Source organism: Piliocolobus tephrosceles, chromosome 20 (assembly GCF_002776525.5).
Source record: "Piliocolobus tephrosceles isolate RC106 chromosome 20, ASM277652v3, whole genome shotgun sequence".
Classification (NCBI taxonomy): domain Eukaryota; kingdom Metazoa; phylum Chordata; class Mammalia; order Primates; family Cercopithecidae; genus Piliocolobus; species Piliocolobus tephrosceles.
The window spans coordinates 38,201,245-38,229,116 of record NC_045453.1 but is presented as its reverse complement, the minus strand read 5'-3'; the positions used below and the strand labels follow the sequence as shown (position 1 = coordinate 38,229,116).

Below are 27,872 nucleotides of genomic sequence, written 5' to 3'. Positions count from 1 at the left end.
TGAATTGTTTTGGTACCTATTTCCTTTCAAAAAAATCTATTGATCTACATGACACCAATCTTACAGGCAACAAAGAAAAAAATAAACAAACTAGACTTCATAAAAATTAAAAACTTCTGTGAATCAAAAGATACTATCGACAGTGGCACACGCCTGTAATCCCAGCACTTTGGGAGGCCAAGGCAAGTGGATCACTTCAGGTTAGGAGTTTGAGAACAGCCTGACCAACAAGGTGAAACCCCGTCTTTATGTAGAGAGTAATATAATATGTACTATCAACACAGTAAAAAGACAAGCCATAGAATGGGAGAAAATATTCACAAATCACGTATCTGATAAGCTACTAATATCTAGGACAAATAGAGAATTCTTAAAATTCGACAACAAAAAAACAACCTGATTCAAAATGAGTAAACGACTTGAACAGGCTTTTCTTCAAACAAGATATACAAATGGCCAAGAAGCACATGAAAAGATGCTCAACATTATTAGTTATCAGGAACATGCAAATAAAAACTATAAGACACCATTTTACACCCATTTAGAATGACTACTATCAAAAAATAGTAGTCATTCTATTTCCAATTCAAAAGAAGCATTGGTGAGGATGTACAGAAACTGGAGCTCTTGTGTACTTTTGGTAGGAATGTAAAATGGTGCTACTGCTGTGGAAAACATTTTGGTGGTTCCAAAAAAAATTAAAAATGGAACTGCCATATGATCCAGCAATTCCACTTCTAGGTATATAATCAGAAGCACTGAAAGCAGGATCTTAAAGAGATATTTGTACACCTATGTTCACAGCAGCATTATTCACAATAGCCAAAGGTAGAAGCTCCCCAATGTCCACTGACAGACGAATGGATAAACAAAATATGGTATATACACATAATAAAAATTTATTCAGCCTTTACAAGGAATGAATGTACTGGCACATGCTACAACATGGATGAACCTTCAGGACGTTCTGTTTGACTGAGATAAGCCAGTCACAAAAGGACAAATAACGTATGATTCCACTTACATGAGTACCTAGAGTAGCCAAATTCATAGAGACAAAAAGCAGAACAGTGGTTTTCAGGGGCTAGGCAAAGAGGAAAGGAGGAGTTATTTTTTAATGGGTATAGAGTTTCAGTTAGGAAAGATGAAAAGGTTCTAGAGATGGATGGCGGTGATGGATAAAGAACAGGTAAAGATACTTAATGCAATTGAACTGTACAGTTAAAAATGGTTACAATGGCAAATTTTATGTTACGTGTATTTTACCGCAATTTTTTTAATTGGCAGAAAAACAACAGACCATACATACGAGACTTATTTCTGGACTTCTTTTTTTTTGGAGACAGGGTCTCGCTCTATGACCCAGGCTGGAGTGCAGTGGCATGATCTCGGCTCACTGCAGCCTCAACCTCCTGGGCTAAAGCAATCCTCCTCCTCAGCCTCCAGAGTAGCTGGGACCACAGGTGAGCACCACCACACCTGACTAATTTTTTTCTTTAAATTTTCTTGTAGAGACAGGGTTTCACCATGTTGCCCAGCCTGGTCTCAAACTCTTACGCTCATGCAATCCACCCACCTTGGCCTCCCAAAGTGCTGGGATCACAGGTGTGAGCCACCATGCCCAGCCTATTTCTGGGACTCTTAATTCTAATTCCATTTCTCTATTCTTAGGCTTCTAACACACAGTCTTGATGACTGCTGCTTTGCAGTAAATTTTGAAATTGTGAAGTGTGAGTCTTCCGATTCTTTTCTTTTTCAAGGTTATTTTGACTATTCCTGTGGTCCCTTGCTTTTTCTTTTTTCTTTCTTTCTTTTTTGTTTGAGACGGAGTTTCACTCTTTTTGCCCAGGCTGGAGTGCAATGGCGTGATCTCGGCTCACAACCTTTGCCTCAAGCAATTCTCCCGCCTCAGCCTCCCGAGTAGCTGGGATTACAGGCATGTACCACTATGCCCGGCTAATTTGGTATTTTTAGTAGAGATGAGGTTTCTCCATGTTGGTCAGGCTGGTCTTGAACTCCTGAGCTCAGGTGATCTGCCCGCCTTGGCCTCCTAAAGTGCTGGGATTACAAGTGTGAGCCACCATGCCTGGCCTTTTTTTTTTTTAAGGCAGGGTCTGTCTTGCTCTGTCACCTAGGCTGGAGTGCAGCGGTGAAACCTTGGCTCACTGCAACCTCTGCCTCCAGGGCTCAAGCGATTCACCTGCCTCAGCCTCCCAAAGGGCAGGGACTCCAGCTGCCCCACGCAACACCCGGACTTCCCTTGCATTTCTAGCAAGGTTTTAGAATCAGCTTGTCAATCTCTGCAAAGAAGCCAAATGGAACTTAGATGGAGACTTCACTATATCTGTAGATCAATCTGGGGAGTGCTGCTATCTTAGCAACATTGAGTCTTCCAAGACGTTAACATGAGATCTCTTTCCATATTTAGCTCTTCCTCAATGTCTTTGTTTTCAGGGTATAGGTTTTGCATTTTTTTGGTTAAATTTACACCTAAGCATTTTATTCTTTTTGATGCTATTGTAAATGGTATGAAACTATTTTCTTAATTTCATTTTGGATTTATTCCATCTGGACTGAATTAATGAAATGTTCCATTTGGATTGCAGGTGTATAGAAATACAGTTGATTTTTGTAGATTGATCCTATATCCTGCAACCTTGCTGATCTCATTTATTAGTTCCAATGGTCTTTAGTCAATTCCTTAGGGTTTTCTAGATCATGTAATCTGCAAATAGAGTTAGTTTTACTTCTGCCTTTCCAGTCTGGATGCTTCTTATTTCATTTCCTTGCCAAATACCCTGGCCAAGACTCTGAGTACAATGTTGAGTAAGAGTTATGAGACCAGGCCGAGTGTGGTGGCTCTGCGCCTGTAATCCTAGCACTTTGGGAGGCCAAGGCGGGCAGATCACTTAAGGTCAGGAGTTTGAGACCAGCCTGGTCAACACGGTGAAATCCCATCTCTACTAAAAATGCAGAAACTAGCCAGAAATCACTTGAAACCGGGAGGCAGAGTTTGCAGTGAGCCAAGATCAAGCCACTGCACTACAGCCTGGGCAACACGGCGAGACTCTGTTTCAAAAAAATAGAAAGTTGTGAGAGCAGACATCCTTGGGACACAGTGGTAGGTTAAACACCAGATGGGGACCCAGTCTGTCAAATGTAAATTCTGTGAAAACTCTACAGGGCAAACCCAGTTCCAACAAACTAATTGCAAGGCAGAAAATAAAAAAGAAGAGATATCTATAGATTAAGAAAGATGTGGCCAGGCACGGTGGCTCACGCCTGTAATCCCAGCACTTTGGGAGGCCGAGGCAGATGGATCAGTTGAGATCAGGAGTTTGAGACCAGCCTGGCCAATATGGTAAAACCCTGTCTCTACTAAAAATACAAAAACTAGCCAGGCAAGGTGGCACACACCTGTAATCCCAGTTCCTAGGGAGGATGAGGCAGGAGAATTGCTTGAACCGGGGAGGCAGAGGTTGCAGTGAGCTGAGATAGTGTCACTGCACTCCAGCCCAGGTGACAGAGCAAGACTCTGTCTCCAAAAAAAAAAAAAAAGAAAAAGAAAAGAAAGGTTTAAAAAAACAAATGCAATTTAGTTTCTGAACATGCTGTTAAAAAGTTTTAACGTGATCAGAAAAACTTATACACTGCCTGAGAAGTTGACATTAAAGAATTACTGACTCAGGAGGCTGAGGAGGGTAGATCACGAGGTCAGGAGTTCAAGACTAGCCTGATCAACATGCTAAACCCAGTCTTTACTAAAACTCCAAACATTAGCTGGGAGTGGTGGCATGTGCTTTATAATTCCAGCGACTCAGGAGGCTGAGGCAGGGGGATCATTTGAACCCGGGAGGCAGAGGTTGCAGTGAGCCAAGATCGCGCCATTGTACTCCAGCCTAGGTGACAGAGCAAGACTCCATCTCAGAAAAAAAAGAATTACTGTCAGTATTTTAGGAATAATGATATAACTATTTTTAGGAGTTCCTTATCTTTTTGAGACACCTACAGAAATAAATATATACACACACACACACACACATACACACTTTTTTTTTTTTTTTGAGACGGAGTCTCGCTCTGTTGCCCAGCCTGGAGTGTAGTGGCGCAATCTTGGCTCACTGAAACCTCCACCTCCTGGGTTCAAGCAATTCTCCTACCTCAGCCTCCTGAGTAGCTGGCACTACAGGCGCATGCCACCACGCCCGGCTAATTTTTTTTTTTTTTTTTGTATTTTAGTAGTGACGGGGTTTCACCATTGTTGCCAGGCTGGTCTTGAACTCCTGAGCTCAGACAATCCGCCCACCTCGGCCTCCCAAAGTGCTAGGATTACAGGCGTGAGCCACCGTGCACGGCCACCTACTGAAATATTTACAAGTGAATATCATGCTGCTTCAGATTGGCTTAAATAACGTGCATGTGGTGGAGTATGACGAACACACTACTGGCCGTGAGGTGGAGCTGGTGACTGGAGAAGGCAGAGGTGGGTGTGTGACACAGGTTCACTGTAACAGTCACTCAATCTTCGTGTATGTGTAAAATGTTTCATAATGAAGATCACTTTTAATGCGTCCTTAATAGCTCAATCAAGAGTGGGCTGCTGCTTTTGAACCACTACTTTTTAGTATAAACTGCTCCTCTGGACGACTCAGGCCTGACAATGCATTTGCGTCACATTTTCTTTTTGGTATTCCATTAGAAATGGGAGCATCACTGTTTTCTTCCACCTGAAGCATCTGGCAGTCTGTCTCACACCTAGATACACCCAGCACAGGAACCTGGAAACACTGAAAGCCCAGTGATCACGAAAATATTTCAAACACAAGAATAAATAAAAGCTAAACTGCAAGTAAAATATCACTTTTAAGAAAAAAGTGATGGCCGGGCGCGGTGGCTCAAGCCTGTAATCCCAGCACTTTGGGAGGCCGAGACGGGCGGATCATGAGGTCAGGAGATCGAGACCATCCTGGCTAACACGGTGAAACCCCGTCTCTACCAAAAAAAAAATACAAAAAACTAGCCGGGCGTGGTGGCGGGCGCCTGTAGTCCCAGCTACTCAGGAGGCTGAGGCAGGAGAATGGCGTGAACCCGGGAGGCGGAGCTTGCAGTGAGCTGAGATCCGGCCACTGCACTCCAGCCTGGGCGACAGAGCAAGACTCCATCTCAAAAAAAAAGAAAAAAAAAAAAAAGAAAGAAAAAACTGTACAAAGTTTATTTTTTATTTTTATTTTTTATTATTATAAGTTTTAGGGTACATATGCATAACGTGCAGGTTTGTTACATATGTATCCATTTGCCATGTTGGTGTGCTGCACCCATTAACTCATCATTTACATTACTTATTTCTCCTAATGCTATCTCTCCCCTCTCCTCCCACCCCAAAACAGACCCCGGTGTGTGATGTTCCCCTTCCTGTGTCCAAGTGTTCTCCTTGTTCAATTCCCACCTATGAGTAAGAACATGCAATGTTTGGTTTTCTATCCTTGCGACAGTGTGCTGAGAATGATGGTTTCCAGCTTCATCCATGTCCCTACAAAGGACATGAATTCATCCTTTTTCACAGCTGCATAGTATTCCATGGTGTATGTGTGCCACATTTTCTTAATCTAGTCTATCACTGATGGACATCTGCACTGGTTCCAAGTCTTTGCTATTGTGAATAGTGCTGCAATAAACATATGTGTGCATGTGTCTTTATGGTAGCATGATTTATAATCCTTTGGGTATATACCCAGTAATGGGATGGCTGGGTCAAATGGTATTTCTAGTTCTAGATCCTTGAGGAATCACCACACTGTCTTCCACAATGGTTGAACTAGTTTACAGTCCCAACAGTGTAAAAGTGTTCATATTTCTCCACATCCTCGCCAGCATCTGTTGTTTCCTGACTTTTTAATGCTCGCCATTCTAACTGGTGTGAGATGGTATCTCATTGTGGTTTTCATTTGCATTTCTCTGATGGTCAGTGATGATGAGCATTTTTTCACATGTCTGTTGGCTGCATAAATGAGAAGTGTCTGTTCATATCCTTCACCCACTTTTTGATGGGGTTGTTTGATTTTTTTTCTTCTAAATTCAAGTTATTTGTAGGTTCTGGATATTAGCCCTTTGTCAGATGAGTAGATTGCAAAAATTTTCTCCCATCTGTACGTTGCCTGTTCACTCTGATGCTAGTTTCTTTTGCTGTGCAGAAGCTCTTTAGTTTAATTAGATCCCCATTTGTCAATTTTGGCTCTTGTTGCCATTGCTTTTGGTGTTTTAGACATGAAGTCCTTGCCCATGCCTACGTCCTGAATGGTATTGCCTAGGTTTTCTTCTAGGGATTTTATGGTTTTAGGTCTAACATTTAAGTCTCTAATCCATCTTGAATTAATTTTTGTATAAGGTGTAAGGATGAGATCCAGTTTCAGCTTTCTACATATGGCTAGCCAGTTTTCCCAGTACCATTTATTAAATAGGGACTCCTTTCCCCATTTCTTGTTTTTGTCAGGTTTGTCAAAGATCAGATAGTTGTAGATGTGTGGTATTATTTCTAAGGGTTCTGTTCTGTTCTATTGGTCTGTATATCTGTTTTGGTACCAGTACCATGCTATTTTGGTTACTGTAGCCTTGTAGTATAGTTTGAAGTCAGGTAGTGTGATGCCTCCAGCTTTGTTCTTCTGGCTTAGGATTGTCTTGGCAATGCGGGTTCTTTTTTGGTTCTGTATGAACTTTAAAGTAGTTTTTTCCAATTCTGTGAAGAAAGTCATTGGTAGCTTGATGGGGATGGCGTCTACAAATTACCTTGGGCAGTATGGCCATTTTCACGATACTGATTCCTCCTATCCATGAGCATGGAATGTTCTTCCATTTGTTTGTGTCCTCTTTTATTTCATTGGGCAGTGATTTGTAGTTCTCCTTGAAGAGGTCCTTCACATCCCTTGTAAGTTGGATTCCTAGTTATTTTATCCTCTTTGAAGCAATTGTGAATAGGAGTTCACTCATGATTTGGCTCTCTGTTTGTCTGTTATCAGTATATAGGAATGCTTGTGATTTTTGCACATTGATTTTGTATCCCAAGACTTTGCTAAAATTGCCTATTAGCTTAAAGAGATTTTGGGCTGAAACGATGGGATTTTTTTTTTGTTTGTTTGTTTGAGATGGAGTCTCGCTCTGTCGCCCAGGCTGGAGTGCAGTGGCCGGATCTCAGCTCACTGCAAGCTCCACCTCCCGGGTTTATGCCATTCTCCTGCCTCAGCCTCCCGAGTAGCTGGGACTACAGGTGCCCGCCACCTCGCCCAGCTAGTTTTTTGTATTTTTTAGTAGAGACAGGGTTTCACCGTGTTAGCCAGGATGGTCTCGATCTCCTGACCTCGTGATCCACCCGTCTCGGCCTCCCAGAGTGCTGGGATTACAGGCTTGAGCCACCGCGCCTGGCCGGGATTTTCTAAATATACAATCATGTCATCTGCAAACGGGGACAATTTGACTTCCTCTTTTCCTAATTGAATACCTTTTCTTTCTTTCTCCTGCCTGATTGCTTTGGCCAGAACTTCCAACGTTATGTTGAATAGGAGTGGTGAGAGAGGGCATCCCTGTCTTGCACCAGTTTTCAAAGGGACTACTTCCAGTTTTTGCCCATTCAGTATGATATTGGCTGTGGGGTTGTCACAAATAGCTCTTATTATTTTGAGATATGTTCCATCAATACCTAGTTTACTGTGAGTTGCTGGCATGTAGAGCTGTTGAATTTTGTCAAAGACATTTTCTGCGTCTACTGAAATAATCATGTGGTTTTTGTCTTTGGTTCTGTTTATATGATGGATCACGTTTATTGATTTACGTATGTTGAACCAGCCTTGCATCCCAGGGATGAAGCCCACTTGATCATGGTGGATAAGCTTTTTGATGTGCTGCTGGATTCAGTTTGCCAGTATTTTATTGAGGATTTTTGCATCAATGTTCATCAGGGATAATGGTCTAAAATTCTCTTTTTTTGTTGTGTATCTGCCAGGCTTTGGTATCAGGATGATGTTGGCCTCATAAAATGAGTTAGGGAGGATTCCCTCTTTTTCTATTGATTGGAATAGTTTCAGAAGGAATGGTACCAGCTCCTCCTTGTACCTCTGGTAAAATTCAGCTGTGAATCCATCCGGTCCTGGACTTTCTTTGGTTGGTAGGCTATTAATTATTGCCTCAATTTCAGAGTCTGTCATTGGTCTATTCGGGGATTCAACTTCTTCCTGGTTTAGTCTTGGGAGGGTGTATGTGTCCAGGAATTTATCCATTTCTTCTAAATTTTCTATTTACTTGCGTAGAGGTGTTTATAGTATTCTCTGATGGTAGTTTGTATTTCTGTGGGGTCGGTGGTGATACCCCCTTTATCGTTTTTTATTGCATCTATTTGATTCTTCTCTCTTTTCCTCTTTATTAGTCTTGCCAGCAGTCTATCAATTTTGTTGATCTTTTCAAAAAACCAGCTCCTGGATTCACTGATTTTTTGAAGGGTTTTTGTGTCTCTATCTCCTTCAGTTCTGCTCTGATCTTAGTTATTTCTTGCTTTCTGCTAGCTTTTGATTGTGTTTGTTCTTGTTTCTCTGGTTCTTTTAATTGTGAAGTTAGGGTGTCAATTTTAGCTCTTTCCTGCTTTCTCTTGTGGGCATTTAGTGCTATAAATTTCCCTCTACACACTGCTTTAAATCTGTCCCAGAGATTCTGGTATGTTGTGTCTTTGTTCTCATTGATTTCAAAGAACATATCTATTTCTGCCTTCATTTTGTTATGGACCCAGTAGTCATTCAGGAGCAGGTTGTTCAGTTTCCATGTAGTTGAGTGGTTTTGAGTGAGTTTCTTTATCCTGAGTTCTAGTTTGATTGCACTGTGGTCTGAGAGACAGTTTGTTATAATTTCTGTTCTTTTACATTTGCTAAGGAGTGCTTTACTTCCAACTGTGTGGTCAATGTTGGAATAAGTGTGATGTGGTGTTGAGAATATATAATCTGTTGATTTGGGTAGAGAGTTCTGTAGATGTCTATTAGGTCTGCTTGATGCAGAGCTGAGTTCAAGTCCTGGATATCCTTGTTAACTTTCTGTCTCACTCATCTGTCTAATGTTGGCAGTGGAGTGTTAAAGTCTCCCATTATTATTGTGTGGGAGTCTAAGTCTCTTTGTAGGTCTCTAAGGACTTGCTTTATGAATCTGGGTGCTCCTGTATTGGGTGCATATATATTTAGGATAGATAGCTCTTCTTGTTGAATTGATCCCTTTACCACTATGTAATGGCCTTTTCTCTTTTGATCTTTGTTGGTTGAAAGTCTGTTTTATCAGAGCATAAGATTGCAACCCCTGCTTTTTTTGTTTGTTTGCTTTCCATTTGCTTGGTAGATCTTCCTCCATCCCTTTATTTTGAGCCTGTGTGTGTCTCTGCACGTGAGATGGGTCTCCTGAATACAGCAAACTGATGGGTCTTGACTCTTTATCCAATTTGCCAGTATATGTCTTTTAATTGGAGCATTTAGTCCATTTACATTTAAGGTTAATATTGTTATGTGTGAATTTGATCCTGTCACTATGATGTTAGCTGGTTATTTTGCTCATTATTTGATACAGTTTCTTCCTAGCATCAGCGGTCTTTACAATTTGACATGAGTTTGCAGTGGCTGGTACCAGTTGTTCCTTTCCATGTTTAGTGCTTCCTCCAGGAGCTCTTGTAAAGCAGGTCTGGTGGTGACAAAATCTCTCAGCATTTGCTTGTCTGTAAAGGATTTTATTTCTCCTTCACTTAGGAAGCTTACTTTGACTGGATATGAAATTCTAGGTTGAAAATTATTTTCTTTAAGAATGTTGAATATTGGCCCCCGCTCTCTTCTGGCTTGTAGAGTTTCTGTCAAGAGATCTGTTGTTAGTCTGATGGGCTTCCCTTTGTGGGTAACCTGACCTTTCTCTCTGGCTGCCCTTAACATTTTTTCCTTCATTTCAACTTTGGTAAATCTGACAATTATGTGTCTTGGAGTTGCTCTTCTCGAGGAGTATCGTTGTGGCGTTCTCTGTATTTCCTGAATCTGAGTGTTGGCCTGCCTTGCTAGGTTGGGGAAGTTCTCCTGAATAATACCCTGAAGAGTGTTTTCCATCTTGGTTCTATTCTCCCCGTCACTTTCAGTTACACCAGTCAAAGGTAGATTTGGCCTTTTCACATAGTCCCATTATTTCTTGGAGGCTTTGTTCATTTCTTTTTACTCTTTTTTCTCTAAACTTCTCGGTTCATTTCATTCATTTGATCTTCAATCACTGATACCCTTTCTTCCAGTTGACTGAATTGGCTACTAAAGCTTGTGCAGGCATCACGTAGTTCTCGTGCCATGGTTTTCAGCTCCATCAAGTCATTTAAGGACTTCTCTACACTGTTTATTCTAGTTAGCCATTCATGTAATCTTTTTTCAAGGTTTTTAGCTTCTTTGCAATGGGTTGGAACATCCTCCTTTACCTCGGAGAAGTCTGATCGCCTGAAGCCTTCTTCTCTCAACTCAATAAAGTCATTCTCTGTCCAGCTTTGTTCCATTTATGGTGAGGAGCTGCGTTCCTTTGGAGAAGAAGAGGCCCTCTGATTTTTAGAATTTTCAGCTTTTCTGCTCTGGTTTCTCCCCATCTTTTTGGTTTTATCTACCTTTGGTCTTTGATGTTGGTGACGTACAGATGGGATTTTGGTGTGGATGTCCTTTCTGTTTGTTAGTTTTCCTTCTAACAGTCAGGACCCTCAGCTGCAGGTCTGTTGGAGTCTGCTGGAGATCCACTCCAGACCGTTTTTGCCTGGGTATCACCAGCAAGGCTGCAGAACAGCGAATACTGCAGAACAGCAGATGTTGCTGCCTGATCATTCCTCTGGAAGTTTTGTCTCAGAGGGGCATCCGGTCGTGTGAGGTGTCAGTCAGCCCCTACTGGGAGGTGTCTCCCAGTTAGGCTACTCGGGGGTCAGGGACACACTTAAGGAGGCAGTCTGTCTGTTCTCAGATCTCAAACTCCTCTTCAAAAATGTCACACAGGGACATTTAAGTCTGTAGAAGTTTCTGCTGCCTTTTGTTCAGCTATGCCCTTCCCCCAGAGGTGGAGTCTACAGAGGCAGGCAGGCTTCCTTCAGCTGTGGTGGGCTGTACCCAGTTTGAGCTTCCCAATGGCTTTGTTTACCTACTCAAGCCTCAGCAATGGCAGACGCCCCTCCCCCAGCCTTGCTGCCTCCTTGCAGTTGGATCTCTGACTGCTGTGCCAGCAATGAGCGAGGCTCTGTGGGTGTGCGACCGACCCTTCCAACCTGGCGCGGGATATAATCTCCTGGTGTGCCGTTTGCTAAGACCATTGGAAAAGTGCAGTATTGGGGTGGGAGTGACCCAATTTTCCAGGTGCTGTCTGTCACAGCTTTGCTTGGCTAGGAAAAGGAATTCCTTGACCACTTGCGCTTCCCGGATGAGGTGATGCCTCGCCCTGCTTTGGCTCACCCTCAGTAGGCTGCACCCACTGTCCTGCACCCACTGTCCGACAAGTCCCAGTGAGATGAACCCGGTACCTCAACTGGAAATGCAGAAATCACCAGTCTTCTGTGTCGCTCATGCTGGGAGCTGTAGACTGGAGCTGTAGACTGGAGCTGTTTCTATTCGGCCATCTTGGAACCTCCCATCAAGTACACAAAGTTTAAAAGGATACATGCTTGCCTGTAATTTCTAAATTTCTATAATTAACATTCTTTTTTTGTGAATAAAAATTATAAACATATTGCATAGTTATGATGCAAACCATTCCCTAAAATTTTTACTATATGTAAGAACTGCATAAAATGTTTCAAAAAATAAAATGCATTCTATAATGGTAAAATCCAAAGACAAGACTAAGATATTGCATGTTCTGTACTTCTTACAGACATGTCCTAATGTTAACAGTCAGTAAACAGATATAAATGACATGTCACCTGCCAGGGTAACCTTCAGTGCCATTAGCTAATTTTGCTAATAAAATTAGTAAAGTTTTAGTTGCATTTTGTTGTGCACAGACACAGCCATGACGTCCTGCATGGGGAGACGGAGCCCCAGGCAACGCTGAGCTGCCTCCCAGCCACGCAAGACATTTGCCCCCAATGAAACCTCCCCACTCCTCCCACCCACATCCAAACTCAAGCAAAGCAAAGGCGATGGCATGGTGCTGAGGTGGAGTGTCCTTGCCATGAAGACACCCATCTATACGCAGGTAAAAGGTTATACTCTAGAGACTCAGCTGGGAAGGGAAGCAAAGACAGACAAGGAAGCCAATGGCTGCTCTGCTCTAAAACCACAAAGGAACCGTGAAAGGATTAAGTTCAAAGTGAGCAAGTGCTAATGACGAACTCCCAAGGAAAGGCGGTTTTTGTTTTTAGGGGAGAAATGGCACTTTTACAACTAGACAACTAGGGTAAGCTCCAGAGGTCATCTCAGGGGTGGAGGGAGGGAAACCAGATGTGGGTTAACAGTTTGATGAAGTCAAAATGGAATAATACCAACCACTGGTACGGTGCTCTAAATCCGCCTGAGGTGGGGTGGGGTGTGGGATGGCCTCTAGAACCTCCACACCTTCGCATCCCAATTCAACCCCATGCTTGTGGTTCATTCAATTCTCACTTTCTCCTCTCAAAAACAGAGAGCAGCCCCAGCAACACATTCCTTCCAGGAGGGGAGAACAGGCTGTAAGTCTCCCGATTCCCAGATAGCTACTAGTCTTAACATCAGGGCTCACCTCCGTGGGAAAATGGATTCAGACCTCAAAGCACCATGAGGGGCCACCCAGAAGCCCGGCCACGAGGCCCCGTACCTGATAGATGGCTTCATCGCAGGCATTCTGAAGGCCCAGGTTCACCATCGTGTTCTGCAGCGTGCGGCCCATGTAGAATTCCAGGGAAAGATAATAAATGCGCTGAGGAAGCAGAAGAAAGAATCAGATTTCTCATTCCATTCTACACTTTAGGAAGGTTACAGAGATGACAGGACCCATGAAGCCCCCACTCAGGATTTCATTTATGTCAATCCCATGCACAAAAACTGGGCTTGCTCTGTCAAGCAGCCTGCTGACTGCAGCCCACCACAGCAGCCCACCCGGGAGACCCCTCTTCAACACGGCCGTCTCTTCCCTGACCCTCGAGCACCTGGATGAACGCACACTAACTTCCATGATGTGTGGGGAGGCAGGGCAGGTTGGTGGTTGGGGCCAAGGCACCCAGAACTGGACAGACCCAGGTCTGCACTTGGCTCAGCCTCTTACCACACGTGTGCCCTTGGGCAAGTTACTTCACATCTCTAACACGGATGTAATGTAGGCCATGTCTTCAAGTACTCAATGTAAAGCCCTGAGCACAACTTCTAGCACCCACATGAAGCACCAATGAACGCCAGTAGAGACGGCTGAATGCACACATCCACATTCCCCAGCAGAAGTCTCTTGGCTGATGCCTGCTGGCTGGCTGGCTGGCTTGGGGTTGCCACATGAGCCAGCTCTGTGCCTCTGAGGTATTGTAGCAAGGACGGCCACCCATGCAGTGCCTCCTGGGCCCTGAGCGGGGTTCTAGGTGCCCTACTTTCTCTACTGAGTACTTCTCATGGCCATCCATGGGCCTGCAGCAGCCAGGGCTGAATGGTAAGATCAGTGGGCACAACTCCAAGGACTAACAGGGTATCTGCACAGCCAGTATCTCCCCTGAAATATTTACTAATTGCTGTGGTGGTTTTAACCAGGGGCCAAACTCTTTCTGATATTCTTCACTCCAGGAGGAGCTTACTTCCCTGTCTGCCACCTTGAGGGTGGGCTGGATGTAGCGACATCCTGCTGAGGAGCAGAGAAAGGAAATGGCAGCAACTTGACAGTGGAGACAGCTGACCACGCTGACCAGCACCCCAGTGTGCTGTGATGAGGACACTTTCCTCTGTGTGTTCTTCCCAAAACCCATAACCCCAGTGTAATCATGAGAATAGCGGACAAACCCAAACTGAGGAATTCTCTATAAAATGCCTGACCAGTAGTCATCAAATTTGTAAAGTCATACAAGACAAGGAGTGATCAACAAATTGTCACAAATCTAAGCCACATTCAGGCTTTTGGAACTAATAAATGAATTCAGCAAGGTAGCAGAATATAAGACTAACACAAAATCAGTTATCTTTATTGTTTTTAATTAATTATTCATGATTAATATAACTATCCAATGTTCATTAGCAATGAACATTCCAAAAATAAAATTAATAAAACAATTACTATGGCTCATACACTTTGGGAGACCAAGGCGGGGGACTGCTTGAGGCCAAGAGTTTGAAACCAACCTGGGCAGCAAAATGAGACCCTCCTCTCTACAAAAAATTTAGAAGTTAGCCAGGCGTGGTGGCGCTGTGGTCCCAGCTACAAGGGAGGCTGAGGTGGGAGGACTGCTTGAGCCTGGGAGGTCAAGGCTGCAATGAGCCAGGCGCAGTGGTTCACATCTCTAATTTTAGCACTTTTTGAGTTTGGCAGTTCCTCAAAAAGTGAAAAACAGTTACTATTTGGCCCAGCAATTCCATTCCCAGGTATATACACGCCCAAGAGAAATGAAGGCCTATGTTCCCTCCAACACTTGTACATAACAGCCAAAAGGTGGAAACAACCCAAATGTCAATCCTTCATGTCCTACAACATGAAGGAACCTCAAAAACACCACGCTCAACGGAAGCAGCCAGCCACAACAGACCACACATCCTATGAATCCGTTCATATGCAATGTCCAAAACAGGCATATCTAAAGAAACCAAAAGGGGAATGGTAATTGCCTAAGGGTAGGGGATTAGAGGTTTCGGTGGGTGATAAAAAAGGCTTAGAGTTTCTGTTCGGGGTGAAGAATGTTTTAAAATGGATTGTGGTGATGGAAGTACAACTCTGTGAATATCCTGAAACCAGTATATCCAACTGTATGCTTTAAAGGGGTGAACTGTATAGTATCTGAATTTTATGTTAATATACCTCTTGTCAAAGAAAGTAATAGATGAGGCCAGGCATGGTGGCTCGCACCTGTAATTCCAGCACTTTGGGAGGCTGAGGCGGGAGGAGTTCAAGGAGTCAAGGAGTTCAAGGCCATCTCTACAAAACAAAAAAAAAAAAAAAAAAAAAGGCCGGGCACAGTGGCTTACGCCTGTAATCCCAGCACTTTGGGAGGCCGAGGTAGGCGGATCACTTGAGGTCAGGAGTTTGAGACCAGTCTGTTCAACATAGTGAAATCCCATCTCTATTAAAAATACAAAAATTGGCCAGGCACAGTGGCTCATGCCTGTAATCCCAGTGCTTTGGGAGGCCAAGGTGAGCAGATCACGAGGTCAGGAGTTCAAGACCAGCCTGGCCAATATGGGGAAATGCCATCTCTACTAAAAATACAAAAAATTAGCCGGGGGTGGGGGGCAGGTACCTGTGATCCCAGCTAATCGGGAGGCTGAGGCAGGAGAATCACTTGAACCTGGGTGGCGGAGGTTGCAGTGAGCTGAGACGTGCCACTGCACTTCAGCCTGGGCAACAGAACGAGACTCTGTCTCAAAAATAATAATAATAATAATAATAATAATACAAAAATTAGCCGGACGTGGGGGTGGGCGCATGTAATCCCAGCTACTCAGGAGGCTGAGGCAGGAAAATCGCTTGAACCCAGGAGGTGGAGGTTGCAGTGAGCCAAGATGTTTCAACCGCACTCCAGCCTGGGCTACAGAGCGACACTCAGTCTTAAAAGAAAAGAAAAAAAAAAAAAAGCCAGGCATGGTGGTGCACACCTGTAGTCCCAGCTACTCGGGGGGCTGGGGCAGAAGGATCGCTTGAGCCTAGGAGGCACAGGTTACTGTGAGCTGCAATCGCACCACTGCACTCCTCCAGCCTGGGTGACAGAGTAAGACTCTGTCTCAAAAACAAAAAACAAAAAACTACAATGGGCAAAGAGCACAAAGCACTTACCTAGGGGCAAACGAAATTCATAAACATAGACTTACCCAGGAAGTCAAGAAATGACGACTGTTACAGAAGGATCCAACCAAGCACAGGAAAGTAAAATAAATAAGTAAATAAAACTACTACAGAACTAAAGGTCCCACTGAATGCAAAACAAAAGCAAAGCTGAAAACAAAACCTGGCTGAGAAAAAAGTGAACCAGAGTGGGAGAAGCATGAGAGGGACTGGGGAGAAAGATACTGGCGTGGAAGACCGAGGACACCTAATGTCTGCATCACCAGGCTCACTGAAAAGAGGCTGAATAAAACGTTTAAAGTATTTTTGGCCAGGTGTGGTGGTCTATAATCGTAACCCTTTGGGAGGCTGAGGTGGAAGGATCACTTGAGCCCAGCAGTGAAAGACCAGCCTGGGCAACATAGCAAGACCCCGTCACTACAAAAAATAAAAAATATACATATATATAAAGGGTTTTTTTGTTTGTTTTGTTTTGAGACAGGGTCTCACTCTGTTGACCAGGATGGAGTGCAGGGGCACAATTCTGGCTCACTGCAACCTCTGCATCCCAGATTCAAGTGATTCTCCTGCCTCAGCCTCCCAAGTAGCTGGGAACAAAGGCGCGTGTGCCACCACACCAGCTATTTCTGTATTTTTAGTAGAGACAAGGTTTCACCACGTTAGCCAGGCTGGTCTCAATCTCTTGACCTCAGGTGATCTACCCGCCTCAGCCTCCCAAAGTGCTGGGATTACAGGTGTGAGCCACCACTCCCGGCCCATCAAGTTTTTAATACATAATTTAAGAATACTCTATAAATATCGAAATCTACAAATTGAAAGAACACACACACACACAAATAGCTCTGTCTTTAATGGCCTGTTTTTACTTTTTTGCCCATTTGAATATAGGCGTCTACATTACTATACAAATTCCAACGTCTTTTAAATCACAAGACATTACAGCAGTATAATTAATGAGTTCTCATAGCCACTATAAGTACAACTACTGCTGCTGTCACTCACAGCCAGGCCTCTGGCAGACTTTCATCACGCTGGACTTATTTGAATGAACTTAATATTCTATGGGGTTTCCATAGCACCTGACTCCCCGCCTGCAGAGGAAGCCACAGGCACTGTCCAGGTGGAGTTTATTAACCAGTGTGAAATCATACTGAGACCAGCTAGACCCTGGCTGTCTGAGAAAATACTGTGGGTCAAGTATTAATAAGAGGTTTTATAAAAAGCTGACAGGCTAGGAACACGATCAGAATGATTTTGCCTTTAACTAAAAACGTGGTTTTTTTGTTTGTTTGTTTGTTTGTTTGTTTTTGAGACAGAGTCTCGCTCTGTCGCCCAGGCTGGAGTGCAGTGGCCGGATCTCAGCTCACTGCAAGCTCCGCCCCCCGGGTTTTACGCCATTCTCCTGCCTCAGCCTCCCGAGTAGCTGGGACCACAGGCGCCCGCCACCTCGCCCGGCTAGTTTTTTGTATTTTTTAGTAGAGACGAGGTTTCACCGTGTTAGCCAGGATGGTCTTGAGCTCCTGACCTCATGATCTGCCCGTCTCGGCCTCCCAAAGTGCTGGGATTACAGGCTTGAGCCACCGCGCCGGGCCTTTTTTTTTTTTTAAGAGATGACAGTCTCACTGTGTTGCCCAGGCTGGCCGCAAACGGCTGGAAACAAACTCCTGGCCTCAAGTGATCCTCGCATCTCAGCCTCCCAAGCAGCTGGCACTACAGGTGTGCGCCACCACACCTGGCTAAAATGTGTATTTTTAGGTTGTAGTTTGCTCTTTCTGCAAAAGTTCCTAACTTCTACTTATGAACTTTTCTACTGTGGGGAAAAAGTTTACCAGTTACGTCCCAAGAGCCTGATTATCTGTTTGTAAGGGACAGTACTGACGCGGGAAGTGCTGGGCCTAGACTCGAAGCCTGTGCGTCTCCAATTGTCCTCCAGGTTGCATGCAGACATCGAGGTTTCTGCAGCCTCCTGCTGAAGCACAGTCCCCAAGGCAATGCCCAGGGCCTGCCCTGCCACAGGCTCTGTCCTTGGGGACTGCAATGTGTTTTGTTGTTGTGAGGCTTTTCTGCCACTTGTTTCAATTTAAGAACTTTCATCATTTGCTGAGATGTGTCTATTTTACTTTTACCTTAAGATGGTTCTGAGTGAAAACCATGAAACTGAAAGAGGCTTGCTGGAGGAGCTGGCCAAGAAAATGCAGACTTGAATGGTACAGGCTGGGGTCCCATCCCAGCTCCCTGCCCTGGCTAGCTGGGTGACCTGGGCAAGTCACTCAGCCTCTGAGAGGACCACATTAACCTGTGGGCTCGCACAGGGCTAGGCTTGGACTCAGGCAAGGTTGGTTCCCCTCACCGTATCAGACTTCTCAAGGAGAAATGCAGAGCCTAGTAAGCTGGCACGTGGCAGTTCTGAAAAAAATCATGTAAAGCCATAGGCTTTGTCCAAGCAACAGCCTAGGGACCTAGCTCTTCCATGACCCCAAATCCTGCTGCTGCAGGACAGCCTCTTTCCACTCACTCCCCTCTGGCATATCCTGTGCAACCGTGAACAGGGCTTCCCTGCTCAGGCAGTGCTGGTTGGAGAACTGGACTCACCTGCTTCAGCCTGAGAAGGCCAACAGGATCCCTTAACCTCCCTGCTCAGCAGTTCTGCTCTAAGGAGGCCCTGCCGCCTGGGATTGAACTGGGCCATTGCTTTTCCCAGCATGGTCCCTTCTTGCAATATGACCATAACAAGTGTTAACTAGCCTAAAGCAAGCCTGTTTTTTTTTCTGTTTTTTTTTTTTTTTTTTTTTTTTTTTTTGAGACGGAGTTTCGCTCTGTTGCCCAGGCTGGAATGCAATGGTGCAATCTTGGTTCACTGCAACCTCCGCCTCCTGGGTTCAAGACAAGCCCCCCACTGTGTGTGTGTGAAATAGAGTTTATTTATTACATGCAAAGCCTACACAACCAGGCAAATAATAGAAAAGCATAAAGCTCAAAAATAGATGAAAATATGATCGACACAAACAGTACACAACATAGCAATCATCTAACGACACCTCGGGAGTTAAGACTCTGAAAAGAGAATGTAACACCAACCAGCAGGGCCTCATTGTGCTGTCACAGACACAGGTTCACAGAATCAGGCCTGCAGAGACCACCAATTTTCTCTCCCTTTTCTGAAGGGATTTTTAACTAGAGTCTTCATTTAATAACATTGGTGTCTGAATACTCTGGTGGGAAAAGAAAGAACTTTCCCAACATTCAGGGAAATAACAGAAAGAGCTGGAGCCAGGTGTGGTGGCTCACGCCTATAATCCCAGCACTTTGGGAGGCTGAGGCAGGTACATCACTTGAGGTCAGGAGCTCAAGACCAGCCTGGCCAACATAGTGAAACCCTGTCTCTACTACAAATACAAAAACTAGCTGGGCTTGGTGGTGTATGCCTGTAGTCCCAGCTATTCGGGAGGCTGAGGCAGGAGAATCGCTTGAACCTGGGAGGTGGAGGTTGCAGTGAGCAGAGATTGTGCCACTATACTCCAGCCTGGACAACTAGAGCAAAACTCCACTTCAAAAAATAGAGTTGGGCAGCTGCTTTCACCAAGATGAAGAGCCTCATTCTGCAGGTAGATCTGGTCTGAAATCTGAAACTGGTCCTCCTTGTCCCCAAGAAAGCACAGCATCTCTCCTTTTGTGTATTCGATTCTATCAGTGCCAGCACGCCTCAGACCAGCCACCCTCTACTGGTTCCTAAATGGGCACAGAGTGACTCACAAGGCAGAGTGTCCCTCCCTGCCACCCAGGCACTGTGGACAGAGCTGGCCCTGATAAGACACAGGGACACGGGCCACTGAGCCAGCTGGAGGCCAGTGGGCAGCATGTTCCACCAGCCAGGCCTTGGAGGGGGGGACTCCCGGCCCCTCCAGACACAAACGGGTCACCTCCCTGGGCTGGACCTGCTGGCTCCTGCTGGTGAGCTAAGCAGTCTCAAGACACCATCCAGGGGAACCAAGGTCCCGTGGGAGGAGAGATGCTGAGGGGCCTCCCACCCGCCAGATGCTGAGGTTGGTCTTTGGCTTCCTTGACAGTGTCAGTGTCCACTCCACCGTATCTGAGGGTGCTTCTGGGGAGCTGCTCACAGAGCAATCTGATAACCTACTACTGTATCTGCTGTAAGGACGTGAGGATTAGCTAGCACATCTCTCAAGCTCCCAGCCTGTGAAGTCACACAGCACTTTCTTAATGAATTAAATGCCAGGGAAACTTGGCTTCCCGTGAGGAGTGGACAGGCTTCTCAACATGGATCGTGGATTTCCTTCTCACTCCAGTACCTAGACTCAAACACAGGTCTGCTCAATTTTGAAAATGAAATGTAAAAGAATTATAGAACTTTAGAACTTACGGGGATCTTAGAGATCACTTGGTTCTGCAGTAAACAAATTCCTTCTACATCCAAGACACACATTGCCACAGTCCACTGTCTCCTGCCTTCTATTCAATTAAGCTCCACAAAAAGTCTACTCAGTACTAATCCAGAGCCAGAAAGCAATGGGAGCCTTCTCCTTATCACTGACAGAGCCTCACCAACTTACACTAAGTGATCTGGACCGTGTCAAACTATATTTATAACTAGTGAGCTACCAGTCACCATTTTTAACCACTACTTTAATCTTTCATTTCAACTGTTTGCCGGCCAAGAAATGCCACTTAGCTACACCTAAAATTACATGTCATTCCTACTCAAGATACTGTTGAAGACACTGTTAACCAAACCTATCTTAGTGTCCATTACCTTTCTAAATCTGTGTTCATTTCTCTGCCCTTCACCGTATCCTAAGAACGCCATTCTGCATGGGGGAGAAAGAGCCAGCTCCTATCTCCTGCGGTTATTTGCTGCATGTCTTAGGATGCTGTGAATTTCCAAATGGCTTAAAGCTTTGATCTGTTTAATAATAGTAAACGAATAGGTATAATCTGAAAAGACTTCTAAAGTTCTCCCAATTTACTTATTTGTATTTTTTATAATTGTATTTTTGCATTTCATTTGTATTTATTAAGCGGGACAGCTGGTGACACTGGAAAGATTTGCAGACGACAGCACTGTGTCGATGAGAATGTCCAGAGTTTAACTGCTATACTGTAGGTGTGTAGGAGAACCTCCCTGTTTTTCTGGAACCTTCACACTGCCGTTTTTGGGGGTGAAGGGGCAACAAGGCTACAACTTACTCTTTTTTTTTGAGACGGAGTCTCGCTCCATTGCCCAGGCTGGAATGCAGTGGCATGATCTCAGCTCACTGCAACCTCCTCCTCCCAGGTTCAAGCGATCCTCCTGCCTTAGTCTCCCAAGTACCTGGGACTACAGGCACCTGCCACCACACCTGGCTAATTTTTGTATTTTTAGTAAAGATGGGGTTTCACCTTGTTGGTCAGGCTGGTACTTTCTTTCAAATGATTCGGAGAAAAATGAACTTACAGCTACAAAAAATGAACTTACAGCGACAAAATGACCTAACAAGTGTGTTACAATGTTTAATATCTGGGGAATCCGGATGAAGGGTATACAGGAATTACAAGAAATCTTTGTATTATTCTTACAACTTTTTAAGAGTCTGCAATCACATAAAGTTTAAAAGGAAATATGGCTGAGATGTGGAGGTGAGGTCGGTTATCTTATTTCATTTTATTTTATTTAGGCAGAGTTGCCCAGGCTGGAGTGCAATGATGCAGTCTTGGCTCACTGCAACCTCCACCTCCCTGGTTCAAGCAATTCTCCTTTCTCAGCCTCCTGAATAGCTGGGACTACAGATACCACCACACCCAGCTAAGTTTTGTATTTTTAGTAGAGACTAGGTTTCACCATATTGGTCAGGCTGGTCTCGAACTTTTGACCTTAGGGGCTCCACCCACCTCAGCCTCCCAAAGTGCTGGGATTACAAGTGTGAGCCACCACGCCCGGCCATATTTTTATAAAGCCACCACGGCCCCTGTGGATTAGTCAGGGTTCTCCAGAGACACAGAACTAACAGTAAGGTATGTGTAGAGAGAGAGACAGATATAAGAAATTGGCTCAAGAGGTTATGGAAGTGCAAGGCCGCAACTTGTTGGGGGGGTGTGGGCCAGCAGGCTGGAGACCCAGGCAAGCTGCAGCTCCGTTGCAGGGTAGCTGGTGGCAGGGTTTGTTCTCCAAGGCCTTCCCCCATGGGAGGCTGTGAAACTGTGATGTAATGAGATATATATGTTTGTTCTTCCTGGCCAGTGCTCCTAACACCCTTGTAATTTCCTAAGTGATAAGACCAATAAAGATGAAATAAGTGTCTTTTGTTATTCATAACAAACCCCTTCCAACACGCCTTAACGAGGTGACTTTTGGCAAGCCCTAAGGGCAGAGGCTGGTTGCCAGGGGAACCAGATCTGTAATTAGAGGATTGGAAGTTTCAGGTCCACCCCTCCCACCACCCCCAAACCTCCAGTGAAGGGAGAGAGGCTAAAGGCTGAGCTCATCACCAATGGCCAATGATCACGCCAGGTAACTGGGGCCTCCATAAAATCCCCAACTGAAGGGGATGGAAGAGCTTCCTTCCAATTCAGTGAATCCTGGAGGTGCTGGGACAGAGGCACCTGCAGAGGGTATGGAAGCCACCGTACCCTCCCTCAGACCTGCCCTCTGCATATCTTCTATCTGGCTGTTCCTGAGTTGTATTCTTTATAACTAACTGTAAACGCAAGTGAAGTGTTCCCCTGAGTTTCCTGAGCCATTCTGGCAAATCATCAAACCTGAGGAGGCTGTCGGTCAGAGGTCAGAAGGGAGGCCCTGATGTGCAACTGACATCTGGGGTGGAGAAGTCTTGTGGGACTGAGCCTCTGGCCTGTGGGATCTCAGGCTACATCCAGGTAGACAGTCACTGACTGACAGTGTGGGAAACAGTACTCCCACCCCCCAGAGGCACATCCACATTACTATCTAGGCATAACAGCCCAGCCAAGCTGACACATAAAAACCAGCCACCACAGCCTGCAAGGGCAAAGGCCAGGCAGTCTTCTGCAGAAACTGAAGGCACACACACCGCAGGCTTCTCCATCTGCTAAAATGACAGCTGGGGCCTACCTTCCAAGTGGCTGGCTGTCAGCAACACAAAACAGCACCCACCATCAGTTACTGGCCAGAGAAAATGACTTTGCGCGATCTGCTGTCAGGGAAGCCTGCCCAGGAGATGCAAGCTGAACTTCACACATAAAAGTAGAAATACATCAGAAAAATTGGGAGTGTTAAGATTCCAGAGGCTGGTCCCACAACTGACTAATTAAAACAAATCCCAGAAGTGGGGATCACAGAGCAGCAGGGGCTGCAAAACACTTCTCTAGATCATCTTTAACTCCTGGGTCCAGCCAAACCAAAAGATTAATCGTATTTCATTGTGTTTATCTTCTTAGGAATATTTAGGACAGCAGCGTGGGCCCAAGGTAGAGCGGCTTTTCCTTCATCTGTGTCGTAGTCATGCCAGGAGCTTATGGGAAGAGTCTCAAAAACTGATTGTTAAATCCACTGCAGGGGTGCTGCAGGTCAGTGGGTCGGCACGTCGACAACACCGCTTCACAAAGGCCCACAGAATAAACTGTGCACCTGTCCTTTCGGAATGTTATAGAAGGGATCCCATGACTCTCATAACTGGGCATGGGCTGCTTTCATTGCCAGGATCCTGGTCTGCGTTTTGTGTCCTGACCCTCACTGTCCCACCCCAACCTTCACTTTGAGGCCTTCTAATGTGAACCTTTTGTGCTGCATCTAGCATAAGCATCCTCAAATTCTCTTTGGATGGAGATGGAATGTCAATTCAATATGAAATGGAAACGTGTTAACTCTAAGTTAATTTCAGAATGGCAACAGACTTTGGAAACAGATCACCAGCTTGATTCCGCTCATTTTAAAGACGGGAAAACTGAGGCCAAGAATGGCAAATAAATGCATTCAAGCCCACAGTTGCACAGACCGAATGGAAAGGCCAGGATGAAAAGGAGCATGGAATCACGCACACCCTTTCTTCTCCATGCAGTGCAATCCCAGGCTCCGCAGCTTCAGGTTGGACTCTTCTCGCCACCTTGCCACCACCTCAGAGAATCCATTAAACGTCTTCACGACCAACCGTCACCTCTTGCCAAGCACAAAGTTCTCCATGTTAGCCAGATGTTTTGATGTGCTCATTTGCCAAGCATGGCAAAGCTTGACAAATCTTCCTCTGAACACTCCAACTTCTACTCTTTCTGCTATTTACCACAAATAAAGTGCTAAGAGTTATGAAACAATAGGTTCGGTATAATGCTATCTTATGTATTAAAAACAAGTTTCTGTCAATACAGAAAAAACAATGTAGAACACAAAATATTTGTAGCATTTACAAAGTGGGTGATAGAAGTGGGTTACAGGATTACAGTTAACTTTTTTCCTTCTGGCTTATCTATATTTTCTAATTTTTCCTCCAGTAATAATTTTTCCTTCAGGACTTGCATAATTTTTTTTTTTTTTTTTTTTGAGACAGAGTCTAGCTCTGTCACCCAGGCTGAAGTGCAGTGGTGCGTTCTCAGCTCACTGCAAGCTCCGCCTCCCAGGTTCAGGCCATTCTCCTGCCTCAGCCTACCGAGTAGCTGGGACTACAGGCGCCCACCACCATGCCGGGCTAATTTTTTGTATTTTTAATACAGACGGGGTTTCACCGTGTTAGCCAGGATGGTCTGGATCTCCTGCCCTCGCGATCTGCCCGCCTCGGCCTCCCAAAGTGCTGGGATTACAGGCGTGAGCCACCGCGCCCGGCCGCATAATTTTTAAAAAGACAAAAATAACAAAAAAGAAGCATTCTATTTAGGAACTCTAGAGTGTCATATTACCAGTCTGCAGTGTACCGGTGAATATCTGAGGTCATTTCTCGCTGACGGGGAGACACAGCAGGTGTTTTCTTGGGAGCCCACCTCCTCTCATTGGCTCTGGTGGGACTGGTTGCTGGTCCATCACCAGCAAACATGAAACTTTTCCAGAGAAAGGATGACAAGTTTATTTTCATCATGAATTAGCCAAAGAAGCACTTAAATTCCAATCTTCCACTTTTACATGTCCTTCCTATTCAGAATAGGCACACAGCTTATTTACAGACTGTGAGGTTTAAGAGAAAAGTTTATAACTTTACAACTTACAGATTGTGGTTTAAGAGAAAGGTTTCCACCAAGAGCCACCACAGTAGACAATCAAAACAGATCTCACAGTGGATCAGAAAACCTGTTTTGTTGCAGGGACTATCTTGTTCATGAAGGTCATTTCCGTAATCCCTGAGCCCATCGCTGGCCTCTCCATGATCTGATTATATATAAACACTCCAATGGGCACCCTAAGGTGTAGAGCTGAGTCCTGGTGCAGCTCCAAGGAAATGCCCTTGAATGTGAAGGCAGAGCTATGTCCTTGCCATAAGCCACTTAGACAATAAAAATGATGTTGTAGGCTGGGTGTGTTGGCTCACGCCTGTAACCCCAGCACTTTGGGAGGCCAAGGCAAGCGGATCACGAGGTCAGGAGTTAGAGACCAGCCAACAAGGTGAGACCCTGTCTCTAATAAGATACAAAAAACTATCCAGGCATGGTGGTAGGCACCTGTAATTCCAGCTACTGGGGAGGCTGAGGCAGGAGAATTGCTTGAACCCGGGAGGCAGAGGTTGCAGTGAGCTGAGATCACGCCATTGCACTCCAGCTCTGGGCTACAGGGCAAGACTCCATCTCAGAATTAAAAAAAAAAAAAAAATGGTGTTGTGCATCAGAACTCTCCCAACAGCAGGGAATTCTGGGGGAGCCACTGCTTCTTGGCTGCTTTTCCTGGCAAAGTCATCCCAAGCCCTTGTTATAACCCGTTTTGGCCATTTGTTGCCACTTCTTTCTATGTTTTGCATACTAAATATGAAGAGCCCCAGTTGGTATTCTAACAAATCTGTCCCTTTTACCCTCTCTATTTTAGAAAAAAAGAATGTCCCAGAAAAAGTTTGGCAAAGCAATCAATCTCTTAGCAATTGCTGTATTAAACATATTTTAATGCCCTACAAAAATATTCTAAAATACCATCCATAAAGCAAGTCCTCGGTGCCCAGGTGTACACTGCAAGTAAAATCTTTGCCAAGTGGCTTCAGGTCTGGAAGTGTGTCTTTTCCTCACCAATTTTCCCTCTACGTTAGTGTAGTAGAAAGATACAATTCTCCATGGTCAAAAGTTAAAAAACAAACAACACAACAAAAAACTGGCAATAGGGGGCTGTGCAAGACTACCGTGTACCTATCAAACTGAAACCTACCATCCTATCCACTGACTTGCAAAGCTGTTTATCAGTGAGAAAGTTATAAATGTTTACGAATGAAACAGAAAATCTAAAAAACTGTATGTGCATTATACTTTTTAAAAATGTGTATGTATGTTTACGAACACCAAAAAATCGGCAGGAACACAGGCCCATAGTTAATATGGTTAAGAGTAACAGGGACAATCAGTGACTTCAACTACTCAAATTTTTGCAAGATATAAAAAGTAACAACTAGTAAGGCAATCTCTATGAACTTTAACCCAAGTAAATTTCTCCAAGGGAGGTATGGGAACCTCTAAGACAGAGCCTTCTTCAAGGGCTCCATCTCCAGCTCTGAGCTTCGTAACCCTCCTGCGTGAAGCAGGCATCTTCAGCGATTTTCTTCCAAGCAGCGCACACACACAAAAGTCTTACAATTCCCTGCAGATTACCGAACTCACCCCCTTCCAACCCACAAGGCTGCCTAGGCCGGGTTCCAGTCCCATCTTCTCCCACAGGCTGCTGCAGCAAAACAAAAGGTGGCTGGAGGCAGGGGCGGGGACCACCGGCTCTGCAGCCAGCGCGGAAGCGCACGGCCAGAAAGAGACCAGGAACATCCGCCAGGCTCCCGGGCTCAGCATCATGCGCGGCGGCCGGCGCGGGCTCCCAGTGGAGGGGACCTGTGGCCGCGGCCCTGCGCAGGGGACGCCCGGCCCCCGCCGACCGCGGCTTCCAGGCGACTGGAGTCGGCTGTGCCTGGCCGCCGGCAGGAGACAGGCGCGGGTAACGCCCAGCGGGCCGCCCCGCAGAGAACCCCGCCGGCGCGGCTCCGGGACTGGCGCCCTTTCAGCAGGCCCGGGAGCAGAGGGCGGGGCAGCTCCTCACCTTGGGGTCGCGCTCGTAGTAGTGCTGCTGCGTGCGGATCCAACGGCCCACCAGGTGGTCGCGCACCGTGTGCGCCAGCGCGAAGAAGTAGTCGCGGGGCGTGGCCACATTGCGGTCCTTGACCAGCGTGAAGTGCAAGTGCCGGTTGAAGCTCTTCCGCACCTCGGCCACGTCGCCCAGCCCCGCCAGGCCGCGCACGCTGATCTGCTTCCGCTTCTCGCTGTCCGTCAGCGGCTTCGCCATCGCGCCGGCCGAGGCGGAGGAAAAGAGATGGAGAAGGAAAGCGGCGGGACACGAGAGCGCCTGGATGGTGCAGCTGCTCTGGCGCCCGGCACTGCGGATCTGCGGCCGGGACGGGCCGCGCCTGCGCGCTGCGCCCGGGCGGGGCCTCCGGGGAGGCGAGGCGGGGCCTCGGGACGGCGGGGCGGAGCCTCGGGGGGACGGGGCGGACGTCCAGGCTCACAGCTGAGAGCGCCTGGTGTGGTCCGGGGCAGCAGCGACCTGTCCACGCCATCTGAGATTGGGGTTTGCCCCCTCGTTGGGGAAGCCCGGCAGAAAGTGGGAGCGACTGGAGGGGGCAAGAGACCCGCGGCCTTAGAGCGTGCGGTCCTGGCCGCTCCTGCCAGCCCGGGGGCGGTGTGGGAGGGGGCCCTGCCCTCGGGCCCTGGGGTTTCCTGGGGCCGGTCCCCACGCCCTACACCGGGTCACCAGGTGCCTCGCGGGAGCGCGCTGGGCCCGGGCTGTG

General features: G+C 45.9%; 1 protein-coding gene across 1 annotated transcript in view; it reads right to left on the bottom strand.

Annotated features, from left to right (window-relative positions):
* Positions 1-27,501, bottom strand: part of PYGB (glycogen phosphorylase B) — a 59,249-nt gene extending 31,748 nt beyond the window's left edge. The window contains exons 1-2 of the mRNA XM_023193469.1: positions 27,128-27,501; positions 12,808-12,909 (exon numbers count right to left, since the gene is read on the bottom strand). Of these exons, the coding sequence (XP_023049237.1) occupies positions 12,808-12,909; positions 27,128-27,370 (345 nt within the window). The 5' untranslated portion in view covers positions 27,371-27,501. The remainder of the gene's footprint in view (positions 1-12,807; positions 12,910-27,127) is intronic.
* Positions 27,502-27,872: the final 371 nt, after the last annotated feature.